General features: G+C 44.3%; 1 protein-coding gene across 1 annotated transcript in view; it reads right to left on the reverse strand.

Moving 5' to 3' along the window:
- The window catches only part of LOC126355174 (myosin-I heavy chain), a 427,094-nt gene that overhangs the window by 231,069 nt on the left and 181,330 nt on the right, over positions 1 to 14,695 (reverse strand). The window contains exon 2 of the mRNA XM_050005385.1: positions 10,521 to 10,682. Within this exon, the coding sequence (XP_049861342.1) occupies positions 10,521 to 10,682 (162 nt within the window). The remainder of the gene's footprint in view (positions 1 to 10,520; positions 10,683 to 14,695) is intronic.

The following is a 14,695-nucleotide window of genomic DNA, read 5'->3' on the forward strand; positions in this document are numbered from 1 at the left end:
GACTTCTAATAAAACCCGCACCTTCTTTCCACTCTCTCACTCTCAGAGTCCGGCCACTCAATTTGCATCGCTAATATCGACTGAAGCCAAGCTCTTATAGTTGCAGGATGACCCAATGAATACGACGAAATGTTACCAGCTGCTTCTAGTGTGGAGTTTATCGCTACGGGTCCACAGCTGTCCGGCTGTGGAGGGGACTTCAACTCTGGAAGCTTCATTCTTACTGACCACACCTATTACTATCCGAAGATGAGGGCCGGACAGATCTTCTGTGAATCAAGAGCCGATCTGCCCATATGTGATTTGTTCAACTTCACCTGTGGCACTACTCTTCGGCTTACTGGCTGTAACCTGGGACCGCGTCTCGCGCTGTCGTTTGTGTCGCTGTTGGGTCTTCTGCTTACACGTCCATCTCGACAACCGACAACAGGTGCACGTAGATTTCTGTGACCGAGTTTTAGTGTATCTACACTCAACGAGGCTCCGACAGACTTCCACGGCCACGCCAGGCTGCAGAGACGCACCTGCCGCTGTAGCCTTCTACGACGGGGCCGTGGTGTTGACCCAGACGACGCCAGGGGCAGAGCCAGAAGATTCCTAGGGCGGCACTGACTCGCTGTCCTGTGTCTCCATGCAACGCGGGCTTAACATGGCCGTTACCAGGCCTTGCAGGGAAGAAGACAGACTGATTGTAAAGTTCTGTAAATGGCTGTTAATTGAATGACTTCTCGTTATGCCTTGGCACACCACAGGCCAAACCTCCGCTCGATTATCCTGCACCCATGTAGGAGGCCGCAACTGGCGGGGGGAGGGGGGAGGCTCCTTCACAATTTTGGTTATATGAAAGAGAGGTAAGTTAAAATTACTGACAAAGAACATTATTGTGAGGTTACGCTTCTTAATCATTACTGCTTCACGTGAGGCAGTAAGTCAGACGATTTTAATTTCAAATGCTTCCAAATTGTTGAATGTAATAGTAACTAATAGCTTTCAAAATTCAATGGTGCTTCCGCGTGTGCAGTGACCATTGTCTTTCCACGTACACGTCATTAATTACGTAAGATCAAATTAAATCCAACACAGGTAGTATTGTCTAGTTGAGAACTTTTACACTTAATAATTAGGTTTTCACTAAACTACAGTTCCATAATTAGTAACAATTTTGGCTAACTAATTAAACCAATCATGATAATTATGTATGTTTATATCCGATCGTTATTAGGGCAGCATATTTGTGTGTCGTGGTAACGATGATCTGTACACTTTCCTGGATTCTTTCGGTCTGTATGCTTCAGAATTGATGCCTTATCTGATAATTACGTATACTTACCCACAGTCTATTGCTAACATACCGAATTTTGTATGGAGGGTACGATACTATGTATTCTTTCAGAAAGTCCTGAATTCTGTCGCCTAAAATTCTTGTCAGCAAATTGAACATGTTCGGAAATTTGATATTTCCGGAATTTTCCCCTTCAGCTGTGTCCTTCTGTGTTAAATATGTTTTTATTCCATTTCACAGATAGTCACCGGTGTTTTCCGTCTGAAACATTGCGTTAAACATTTCAGCCATATCTGCATGCAGATTGATCACGTACTTGAGTCAGAGGACGTGCAGTTGATCGTTGGCAGGAGATGTGCAGTTCTGGACTCTGTTCAGTTTTTTTTCTTTTTCAACAATGTCGAGTGTTATCTTCAGCTGATGCATTATATTCTTAGAAACTTCATTTTCAAATTCCTTTATGCAACAAGTAGTTTTTTGGTAGTCTATTTTATTTCCGCAGAGGTCTTACCATAACTAGGTTGTAGCTTCTTGCTCTGATTTTTCAACTTTTGTGTCGGCTTGCTGATCCAGGCTCTGGTAGAACCGCCACCGACTGCATAGAAAAGTTTATTTTGCCTGTTCTGGATGAACTCGCCTCGTATCTTTCGATTTTTCTCGGTGTTTAAAGCTATTTGTTGCTTCAAAATTTCCAAAGCTTCTTCAGTTTTTCTCGAATGCAGCCAATACTTTTCTACCATTTACTTTTGGATATTCAGTTTAAGCTCTTTCATATCCTTCAGGTTGGTTGCATCGGATCTCAGGCTTTTGATTTTCGAGTATTGTTATTACTATTATTATTTGTAGAAGTAGTATGATTCAGTGATTTGATATGCACTGTGCTATGTCCACTGTGAAGAAATAAACTAAGAATGACTACTTAAATTCTAAAGATACCCTGAAGACCATTATGTTGTGAAGTGAAAGATATGCGTAAATTAGTACATAGATTATGTCACAAATATGGAAGCAAGACTGTTGTTGACAGGACAGCAGAAGAACCGACGGACTGACTCCTTTTGAAGGAGACAAGGCTCAAATTCCTATCTAGCAATTTTCAGTAGGTTTTCGTGGTGTCCTTAACAATCCAAGGTGGTTTCTTGAACACGGGAATGTGCTATTTCTCCTCTTCTCGTCCTCTCCTCCAAACCCACCATTATCATCCAAAGTTTGCTGTTGCCATGTTTCCAAAGATGTTAATGTGACTCTGAACTCTACATATTTCCTTAGTGACAAATGATGCATTCCGGCAATACCTCTTACGGAAGATGGGCTAGAAACAGAATTCAATCGTATGGGTGAGCATGTTACATGTTTTCATGTTTGTTGAGTAAGAATAGGTACAAAATGGAATAATATGAGACACAGCTCGCAAAAATTGATTCGGATCTTTTTTATGGAAGCGCCCCTACATTCAGCCAGGGTTGTTTTTCCGGTTATGAGAAAGAAATATTTACCGTGCACCATTTGTTTCTGAGATAAAAAGAGGCTGCAGTCCACTTAACAATAGACTGTCTTCGTATACTCTTGTTCATGGCTTCATAGTTTAATTCGCACCGTTACGAGAAAAAGTAGAGGAATATCTCGACCATGGCACCAGGTCGAGGTCATGACAAATTACCAACACCGGTGAGGGGGGCTGCCCCACACAGCGTTTCAGGGCTATGCGGCGGAAACTCCTCAGATGTTTTGTAGCAAACTCTGTGAAGACCGTAGCCGTGCAATGATTCGGCAGAAAACAAAAACAAAATGGAAATAGAACAGGTTTCCCTCTGTTGTCCGGACCTTAGTCGCTTCAATTAATTCCCGTCACGACTTGCGCAAGTCACGGGCTTTAGTGCTCGGTGTAATGAAGCCTTCCGCGTTTGTTACTGCCTCCCAATTAATAGCGCAACCCAATCCTGCGGTTCCTCTTCCTCTCTCTCTCTCTCTCTCTTTCTCTCTCTCTCTCTCTGTCTCTTTCTCTCTCTCTCGCGGGCCACTTTGTCATGGCGGATATTATACGCCACCGCGATCGTAGAATTTTCTGCAGCGACTACGTGATTGCCATAAAACTAATTTTCGCTCGTTTGCCTGCGTTATCCTTCACAAGCCAACTGCAATTTAATGCTGAAGAGGTCAAAGTGTCACGTTGCCACATTTATTAATTAAAGAAGTACAGCTTTCTTTCCTTATAGAGCAGATCATGTAGATAGGACGATTTGGTATACAACTGTTCATCCATGAGAGCACAAACTTAGCACGCCCCTTTCCAAACTGTTGCACAACAGCTAAGCGATGGATTTGTACATTCCATAAGCATCCGCAAACTGATAAACGTTTTTGCGTTCTGAAGGCCAGAGCCGTCCTCAAAAACTCTCTTGTTAAAAAATTCGCCAGACAAAAAAATTAAGTCACTTTCGTTCATATGCTTGATAGTGCCAGCCGAAGCTAATATTGTTTTAATCGGATAATGTCGGTTTTTTCCCTTGTTTATGGTCATTACCTTGCGTTTATCGACACTTAAAGAGAGTTGTCAACAAGTAAAACAAGAGATGCATTGCTTAAGTTGTTCTGAATACACGTAGGTTGGAACTTAAATAGTGGCAACACTGCTGTGGAGACACTACGCAATGGAATCTAATATTGTCACTGATAACACACGTTGTTGACATCCCTACCTTACCTCCGAGCAAATGGACTCGCCCGTCCCACTTCACCAACGTGCGCACAATCGAGGAAAACATAGCCACTTGTGAGCGAGCGGTCTAACGTAACGGTGTCACTATGTTTTCGAAACAGGAACAACGGCTGAATCAAGACTGAATGTGCCATAGGTCGTGTAGCACGACAGTGTCATCAAAGTCTTTAACAGGCGTGCAGAGAATCGACATTGCCGTGCAGAACAGTGGCAAGTTGGGTAAAAGCCTTCAACGAAGGTCGGCAAACTTACATAGACATACATCGGGCATGTCGTCCTAGCGTCTCTGAAGAAGAAGTGCATGCTGTTGTCGCGTTAGTGGACAGTGATCGACGCCATACCACACGTGAGTTCGCCCATGAAACCGGATTAGCGCATACGACTGTCCTCCGCATCCCGAAGGAACTCCTGGGCATGCGAAAAGTTGCATCACGATGGGTTCCGCATGACTTGACGGAAATGCAGAAGTGGATGCGTTACGACGCTGCTCAGACGCACTTGGAGCGCTATGAGCGCGAAGGAGAGGCTTTCTTACGCCGTATTCTAACACTGGATGACAAGGGCCACATCGTACTAGCCAAAACTGAAACGACAATCCAACGAACAGCGTCAGTATGGGTCACCGCGAAAGTCAGAAGTGCGTCAGAGCCCCAGTATGGTAAAAGTTATGATGATTCTCGTGTACGACTGTGATGGTGTTATCCTAACGCATTACCTTCCTCCTCGGACCGTCAACGCACAGTATTACTGTTCGTTTTTCGAACATCACCTACGATCAGCTTTGCGAAAGGAGCGGCGGCACTTTCTGCGGAGCGCACCCATCATTATGCACGACAATGCGCGGGCGCATGCAGCTGCTCTCCTGTCCCTTTCCTTTGAGCTGTGTTAACACCTGCGGATGCTACAGTAGAATGTTAATTTTCGAAATTTTAAGCAAAGCAACAAGTATGAAGTTAAGAAAAATGTAAATTGTGCATCACGTCTGGGGTCCACGCAACTGGCCATCTCCATGCCGTCGACTCTAATGCGGCTATTAGAATTTATGAACAAAGGTGCATTGCTGAAAACTCACCATGGGGTGCAAAATTAATTTTATAAGAAACTGACAACATTATCGTGAGAGGATGTACATTACTGTTTTAACTTGGAAAAGGCTCTAGTGGAAGTACAATGTTGGACACATTCGTTATTTCCAGATCTTGCACTTCATTCGAGCTTTTCCATGTGAAATTCTCGGTCGTTAAGCTTTCGATTTGGAGCAGAATGGTGTCTTTATATCAAAGCCTCACTAAAGTTTGTTGAATCACTGTTACATGCAATTAATCTTTGCGAACTGACTTACAGCTGGCAAACGAGGAGCAAACCGTTCCGTTATCATTGGCGGATAGGGCATTAGTGAACCAATATTCCAAAAGCAGACTGAACTAGGTGAAGGGATATTTGGATCAGAAAAATGAAGTTATTTGTAGTTTTGAACTCCTGATATGCCTTATTTGTTTATGGTAGTTTATAAACACTGTATGTGATATACTTGCGGCTCGAAAAGCGGCCTCTGATCACTGAAAGACAGTGCCAAAAAAATCTGGCATACAAACTGTCCAAGTGGTACAATTCTCCGAAGCGCGAAGTCGGGAGACACGTAACAGTTGACCAAGCCTAAAGCAAAATGTCCACATTCAAAATTAAATAAATAAGTAGCTAAATTAATGAAGCTCACAACTGTGATTGATGTAGTCTGAAGAGGAATCTGTCACAGGCTCGGAACCACAAAGAATGAAATTATGTAATAGTCCACAGATTGATATGGCGACACTATTTTACGTTTCCAGAATGAATTTTCACTTTGCAGCGGAGTGTGCGCTGATTGGAAACTTCCTGGCCGATTAAAACTGTATGCCGGACCAGAACTCAAACCACAAACCTTTGCCCTTTGTGGGCAGGTCTTTTTTTTTTCTTCCTTTTCTTTTAAATTCTTCGCTTTGATCGTTATTGTTCTCAGCATTAGGTCGGATTTCGTTCAGCTTTTTTTATTACAGAGGGCAGGCAGCCCTCTGACCGATCACGCTGAGCTGCCTTGCCAGCTACTGTCGAACGCTGATCCACCCCCAGAGCTTCACTTCCACCAACAGCTCATTTCCTGCCTCCCAAACTTCACGGAATTACCCCTACATACCTTGAGGGGCTGGTACTCGTGCAAGAAAGGATATTACGGAGACCTGTGTTAGTCACAGCCTGCGAGATTGTTCCAGAATGAATATTCATTTTGCAGTGGGCTGTACGTTCACCTGAAACTTTCTGTTGGATTAAAACTGTGTGCTGGACCTTTCTAAAGTGGAAGAGGTGGTTATGGCGGAAGTGAGGCTGTGCGTGCGGGTCGCGAGTCTTTAGTCGATAGAGCCATTTGCCTACGAAAGCAAAGGTCCCTGTTTCCAACCCGGGTCCGGTACACAGGTCTAGAAGATCTGATGTCGTCCTCTACTTTCTGACAGAACGACTTTGTCAATTGTCTTTCTATCCTTTTTTCCTACCACTTTTGTAAATCACATGTCAATTTCCCTAGAAAACCGCTGAAACAGTTGCAGTGGTAAACATTTTTTCTTCCACAAAAAAGATTACACATCTTTTGCTGTGCGGAGGGTCCCCCAACTCCCTCTACCCGCCAAATAAGTCAAAACCTGCAGGCTGAAAACAACCCTAATACTGCAATTTTTATTTTATTTTTTGACGTATGTTATGAATCGTCAACATCAACAATTGTCCATGGAAGAAGAAGAAGAAGAAGAAGAAGAAGAAGAAGAAGAAGGAGAAGAAAATATTTTAAAAGATTTAGACAAACCACGAAAAATGCTCAAAAAATGCATGTTTTCGGAAGAAATTGAAATACATACTTTCAACATAAGCATGTGGTCTAAGGATTTAACGAGTTGTTTTTAACTCGAGTTTATCTTCGAATTTTATATCCAGTCCGAGTGGTTCTCAATTTAAAATGGTTTTTGATTGCTAGGCATAATGAGACTCAATACGTTCAGCAGCTGATAAATAGTTCATCGTGTAGAGGTAATGCAGACGTCTGAACCAAATGTCCGACTCTGGTAATGGCAAGAAACAATGAAAATAAACTTCTCAAAAAAGGTTTTGCACTCGTGTGGCCGTGTGCGGGCTTAGAAGGGCCATACATTCAACGAGTCGCTGTTATTACTAATCTTTCGCACGATTCTAGTGCATACTAACGTTTCATAAATGCTGCTCTGGTGCGAGGTGCTTCTCAAGCGTATACGATAAATCGGAATACAAAGTTTTACGAGCGTATTGAATAACATACGAGAGCGGCAACGTCGCGCAGCGATGTTAGCGCAACCAGCTAAGACGGCAGACTAGAAGAACCGCCTTTGAAAATATTCTGAGCTGTTATGCCGTCACCGGATAAATTTCTTCTTGAAATCCAGCGTTTCGCCCCCATCTGCGGAGCACGCCTTCCAGGGGGGTATTGTAGCTTTCCGGATTTCTGATTCAAAACTACAATCGATGGGGCAAAATGTTGGATTTGGACAAGAAATTCATCCGACCACAGCTTCATAGCGCGGAATATTTTAGTGAAGTTTAACATTTTTCGAACTTTGTCTGCCGGTCATGCGTTCTAGTCATGCCATTTTATTTTTTTCTTCACTTCTTTCGCCAGACACTTTTATTACTAGAGCAAAACGTGTTTCGTCGGGAAAGAACAATAGTAATACGAAGAACCATCATGAGGCATTCCAGGCGAGGTATAATCGAGATATAACAAATCGCGATGCAGTGATTATTTATTTGTCGATGTATTGATTTTTATATCACAGTGAAGTCATGTCGGGATACACACTCTAAAGTAAAAAATAAAACGACGCACCACCGAGGAATTATGCGAATGGGACGGAAATAAATATATGTAATATACATGTACAGACAAAGAAATGTCCACAATTTCAGGAAAGTAGTATGCTTTATTCAAGAGAAAGAGCTTCATAAATTGGGCTTGTCAATAACGCGTCGTTAGACTTCTGGCCCTTATGCTTGTTGGATGCCCTCCTGAGTGATGTCGTGCCAAATTCTGTCCAATTGGTCCGTTAGATCGTCAAAATTCGAAGGGATTAGAGGGCCCTGCTCGTCCCGCTCCAAACGTTTTCAGTTGTGAAGAGATGCGGCGACCCTACTGGCCAAGAAGGAGGGGTTTAGCAAGCACGAAGACAATCATTAGAACGTCTCCCCGTGTGTGGGCGTGCGTTATCTTACTGAAGTGTAAGCCGAGGATGGGGTCGCCATAAAGGGCAACAAAACGGGGCGTAAAATGTCGTTGACGAACCGCTGTGCTGTAAGGGTGCCGTGAATGACAACCAAAGGAGTGCTGCTATGAAATGAAATGACTATGACTCCTAGCTATCGGGCCGTATGGCCTTCGACAGTCAGGATGGTGCCCCACGGCTGTGCGGGGCATCTCCAGACCCGGCTTCGCTGGTTATCGAAGCTCAGTTTGAAGCGAGACTCATCACTGAAGACAATTCTACTCCGGTCAATGAGATTCCAAGCCGAAGACGTGTCTGGAGATGCCCTGGACACAGGTGAAATACCAACCTGACTGTCACCCGCCATAATACCCGAAAACCAGGAGTCTGGGTTGTCCCTTCTTTTCATTACAGGACCACTTCGGTTATCATCTGGAGCTACCTTACAGGACACGTTGACGATGTTCTACGCCCCGTTTTGTTGCCCACAATGGCAAGACATCCTGGGATTACATATCAACAAGATAAAGGCCGGTCGCAGACGGTGCTTGTCTCCGTGCTTGCGAAACCCTACCTTGGCTAGAAGTGTCGCCGGATGTCCCCCCAGTTGCGTATGTTTGAGGCATTATGGGAAGAGCTCTCGAACCAGCTGGGATTTTGGAGATCTAATCCGGCAATTGACAGTATTTGGCACAATAGGCTTCAGGAGGACATCCAAGAAATTGGAAATTTGTTGTAAGGTCTTGTGGGACCAAACTACTGAGGTCATCGGCCCCTACGCTTATACACTACTTAATCTAACTTACGCTAAGGAGGACACATACACCCATGACTGAGGCATGACTCGAACCTCCGACGGGGCGGTCGTGCTGACCGTGAGAAGACGTCTCAGACCGCGTGCAACATCCAACAACTCTGCCAATCAGTGCGAAGCCGAATAACTACTTACATAAGGGCCAGGGGTGGAGAAACGCGTTATTGGCTTGCTAAATTTGTGAAGCTCTTTCTCTTGAACAAATCATCCAATTTTTCTGAAACTGTAGTCATTTGTTTGTCTGTACACAGAGATCACATCTACTGATTTCTGCAGCATTTTTTTTCATCACGGTTCCATATTATAGCACGATTATATCTCGCCAAGAACGTAACAAAATATTGGCATTATTATTATTATTGCTGTTGTTGTTGTTTTTGTTGTTGCTTTCCGGATAAACATGGTTCGTTGTAGCGATACAAGAGTTTGGCGGAAAGTTAGAAAATAAAAAGACTGCAATGCCGCCTTACCTTGTAGCGCTAACGCTGCTGCTCACCGGCTACACTGTGATGTAATATTCAACGGGATCGTAAATACCGGGTGATCAAAAAGTCAGTTTAAATTTGAAAACTGAATAAATCATGGAATAATGTATATAGAGAGGTACAAACTGACACACATGCTTGGAATAACATGGGGTTTTATTAGGAAAAGAATACAAAAGTAAAAAAAAAAGTCCGACAGATGGTGCTTCATCTGATCAGAATAGCAATAATTAGCATAACAAAGTAAGACAAAGCATAGATGATGTTCTTTGCAGGAAATGCTCAATATGTCCACCATCATTCCTCAACAATAGCTGTAGTAGAGGAATAATGTTGTGAAGAGCACTGTAAAGCATGTCCGGAGTTATGGTGAGCCATTGCCGTCGGATGTTGTCTTTCAGCATCCCTAGAGATGTCGGTCGATCACGATACACTTGCGACTTCAGTTAACCCCAAAGCCAATAAACGGACGGAATGAGGTCTGGGGACCTGGAAGGCCAAGCATGACGAAAGTGGCGGCTGAGCACACGATCATCACGAAACGACGGCGCGCAAGAGATCTTTCACGCGTCTAGCAATATGGGGTGGAGCGCCATCTTGCATAAACATCGTACGTTCCAGCAGGTGTTTATGAGCCAGGCTGATGCGATTCTATAACAAATCGCCGTACCTCTCACCCGTCACGGTAGCAGTTGCGCCGTCTTTCGGACATTTTGAGAACTTTGTTTTTTTCTGGTTCTAATAAAACCCCATGTCATTCCAAGCATGTGTGTCAATTTTTACCTCTCTATCTACATTATTCCGTGGTTTATTAAGTTTTCAAATTTACACGTACTTTTTGATCACCCGGTATTTAAATCCCGGTTTCTCGAAAACCTTTGAGTAGCGCACCGTACTAGAGCAGCATTCGGTAAGTGTAGGCGCGTGCTACGATGGCGGCTCCCTTATGATAGTTACTGACCGACGTGCGGCGGCACGGGCAGGTGCCGGGGCGGCACGGCGGGGCCCGGGCCGGCGGCCGCCTGCTGGCCGACGTGCAGCCGGTTGCGCAGAGTCACCAGCTCCGTGCTGAGGCTGCGCAGGCGCTGCTGGAGGTGCACCGCCTCGTTGCTCGACGACGCATCTGCAACAGCCACACACACGTCTGTGCTGCACACTAGCCACTCTGCTTCCTGCGTCTTCAGCTCACCCCGCATCTAGCGCTGCGGAGCCTGTGCCGAAGGGTGCGAGAACAGTTCCAGGACGGGGTCAACCCTAGCTCCACTTACAAAACTTCGGAGATCGTCTAGGGATAATTTCTGGATGGTTCGTCGTAAGTCACGTGTGCTCTTTAATGACTTGTACGACATTAATAATGGCATTCTGATTTATTAGGTTTGTTACTACAATTAACTTCGTTTCTACTTCCTGCTGTGTATCAAACGCTCTATTAACGTACAGCAAACACTGCCGGAAAAACAAACCCGGCCAGTGTCAACTACAAGTTCGAGGGAGAAATGTAAAGTGAGCATTATTGTTGTCAGTGACTGAGTGGACCGAGTTTGTTCCAAAGAAGACTGACAGCGCATACCCTCTACATTTCCACTATTGTACAGATATTTTTAGTGAAATAGAGTTGCAAATGCAAGAATTCAAACAAACCACGGGTCTCTTATACCAAAATATTTGGAAAACAACCTCCGAATTTTGTCGGTGGAGTCCGGGTCACCCTGAATAAGACGACACGTACACTCAAACTTACATGCAAGCAGATACAGTATGTAACAAACTTAAAGGCCCACTTTTTGAAAACCAGTCATTTTCTCCCACTGCGAGAAAAAAGTTCCAAATTTGTCTCGTACGAGCCTACAGCCTTCCTCTGTAATGATGCAAAAGCGTGGCGCCCTGCCATCTAACCTCGAGCTTGGCGACAATTCCGACAGAAAGAAGTCGACACTAGCAAGAAAAAGGCCAGAGCTCAGAAGTTCGTGTGAGGTCTAAGGTGAGTTACGATGTAACATTCGCTCCAGATTTCACGACGATTCTGCCCAACGGCAACGAACTCTTTTCACTGCGTGGGAAGGCCGTCGGCCTCCCTTTGCCAGTATCTCACCCCTTCTCTTGACATCTTAGTTTCCGGGTAGGTGACCGACAAAATCCTCTCAGATACAATGCCCCTCAGAATCAAAATGAAAACGCCTCAAGATGTCCATAAAGTGTGAGAATGAAACCACCCATTTCCTCAAGGCATTCATTTTCATGCAATTCACAGCCGAAAACTACAGTTGGCAGTGTGATGTCCAACACGACATTCTTGACAACCTTACATCCTTTGACTTGACACTGCTGACCCCTCCCTGTCTCTCCCCTCGAACGATTGAACCCTCCCCTAAGGATATCGAGGTGATCTCACCCCACTGGAGTGTAGCTGAGCTCGATTTTTCTCTCTGGTATAAAGGGTGGAACCTGTAAGGACCATTAAAAACCATTTGACAAAATTTGAATGTGACCTGAACCAGAAAAGGTTTTTATACTTTTCCGTCATTCACTCTTTGTGCCCTCCTATGGCATGTGCACAGAGGGGAAGGGGGCTGCGACATTAATAAGTGCACCCCTTAATTTGGCAACAACCTGAGTGTCACCTGCACACCTGCACACCTTTGGCGGACACTCTGAAATTCTCTCTGTGCAATAACACCCATCCGTTGGTCTCTCCCCGCCACTGGGACAGGCAACCCACTCAACACATGCCCTTGCTGGTGACAAGCCATATCTGAGGGATATGGAAAGTGTTGCCTATCCTGCCAATGGGTAGGGATCGTTGGTTGGATTTCTGTGTACTGAGACTTTTTTAATGTGTCCAACAAAAGTGTGCAGGTGGCTCAGAGGGTGTTGTCAAACTGGAGGTTCTTAGAGGCACCCTCTGGCGTTCCATTCATATGTGAGTTGATGTTGCAACCGCTCATGCACACGCTGTAGGAGGATGTGAGAAAGGAGAGATGAAAAAGCATAATCACACTTTTCTGCTTCGGATCACATTCACATGTCGTCGAATGTGTTTGAACGGTCCTTGGTGGTTCGACCCTGTATATAACAGGAGAAGTCTCCACTAACGCTGCGCTCCAAAAAAGTATCAGATGACGTTCAATAAAGTTGCAGCACCATCGTGTCCTTAGAAAAAGGTTGAATCGTCCAGGGGGCGCCAGCAGCATCAAAGGTTGTCAATAATGTCGTTCTGTTGCACACTGCACTACGAACGCTGTAAGATAAGGGGGTGGAGGGTTTCATTCACGCCCTTTGTACAGGCTGAGACCCTCCAGCAAAGAGGCTTCAAAAGAATGGGTGAAATGTGGGTAAGAGAAGGTGTGAGACGACCTTCCCACGTTCGCGGTACCTTTGAGCAGAATTGTGAAATTTGGTGGCAACGTTGTTGTGACTGTCAATTCGCAATTTTTCACAAACACACCTTTTATTGATGTAAGTTCAGAAGGTTGATGACTGACGAACAAACGAAAGGTAAAAGTTTCCTAATTGAGCCAAACCAAAGTTCACTTCTAATTTTCCACAAAGGTTCATGGTAAAAAAACACACACACACACAAACACACACACACACACACACACACACACACACACACACACATACTAGTAACAGTCAAATTCAGAGACAAAGACGTAATCTTCAACGGTCGCAGTACACGAGGTCGACATCAGGCGTGAACTGAAATTCGGGGCTGGTTCTAGCCCCTAAATAGCTGTCTCCAGCCAATCAGGTTTTGGCGTAGCGATACTTCCTGCAGGCCGTGGCTCGAGCTCCCCATACAGGAGGTAGTGCTCGCAATGTCTGTTTCCATTATCTTGTATGTAAATAGCTGGTGTTTACCATGGTGCTTTTGGTATGCCTTGGACATAGACAACCAGGTCCTCTGTGGTGCAATATGGGTTGCCGGCCCTCAGGGGCTACCTTGGCTCCGGCGTAACAAATGTAACATAATTAACGTAAGCTATATCTCACATGAACATCTGAGTTCCGACTTTTTTTTCGCCTGTGTCGACTCCTTGCTATTTGAAGTGACGCTCAGCATGAGGATGATGTCGCAGAGCACCACGCTTTTGCGTCATTATATAGGAAGGCTATAGGCACCGTTGAGCAAAATTTCAAACTTCTGCATCTCAGTGGAGACAATTTCGGGGTTTCAAAAAAGTGCCCCTCCGCTTGTGTTGCGCAGTGTAAATAAATTTTCCTGTTAATTACTATCGTGTAGGTTTCATAGAAAGGCCATGTATATCCAAGAACTGAGAATGTCTGCAGGCACAGTCAAAACATTTATGTCGTTCTTGTCTCGAGTGGTATTGACAGGAGCTGTTTCATAGCATGAAACAGGGGTGCTGGTTTACTATTTCGTATTGGAATATTGAGTGTAGTTATTGTAAACACAGACAATATGTTGAAATAGAGAGATGCACAGTCATTATGCGTGAGCTGCATACCAGTTACGTTACTCCATTTTATTGTAGTAGTACTGAATATAGAATTTTTTTAGCAAATTTATATTTAATTTTCCTCAAGATATCTTTGTTCAAAGAACATCTCAACATTTTGTCGGTCCTAGGACCTGTATGCAGGGTGTTTCAGCTGCCCCTACATATGGATTTTATGCAACCCCCCCCCCCCCCCAAATGCCTTCAAAACCACTTGCGATATTTTTCGTGTCATTGAAGGTAATCCCAGTACAAAATTTAACTGCAATAAAATTCCTACAAAAAGGTTGCGTTCATTTTATTTTCTATGTGCATAATACTTTGCACGTAGCGAACGAGAAATGTGAAATCTTACACGTGGTATTTGAAGGCGTTGCGGGTTTAATAAACCCATGGATGGGAGCAACTGAATCACACTGTGTACGGAAAATACTTAGCTGCAGCGTGTTCGAATCTAAGGTAAACTGCAAGTTCCCTATAATTGGCTATGTAAGCCATTTCAATTTTCAGAGGAAGGCAACATCATTCCAACCCTAATATGACTGTCCCTAGTATAGGACATTGGTATCGAGTACAACCTTCGCCTTCAGGACAGGTTTAGTTTAAAATAAAGGTCACGTATCTGTGGGAGTGGCCGCGTATGAAACTGAGTGCCTATAGTTGCTCATGCTCAGTC

This window comes from Schistocerca gregaria, chromosome 3 (assembly GCF_023897955.1).
Source record: "Schistocerca gregaria isolate iqSchGreg1 chromosome 3, iqSchGreg1.2, whole genome shotgun sequence".
Lineage (NCBI taxonomy): Eukaryota > Metazoa > Arthropoda > Insecta > Orthoptera > Acrididae > Schistocerca > Schistocerca gregaria.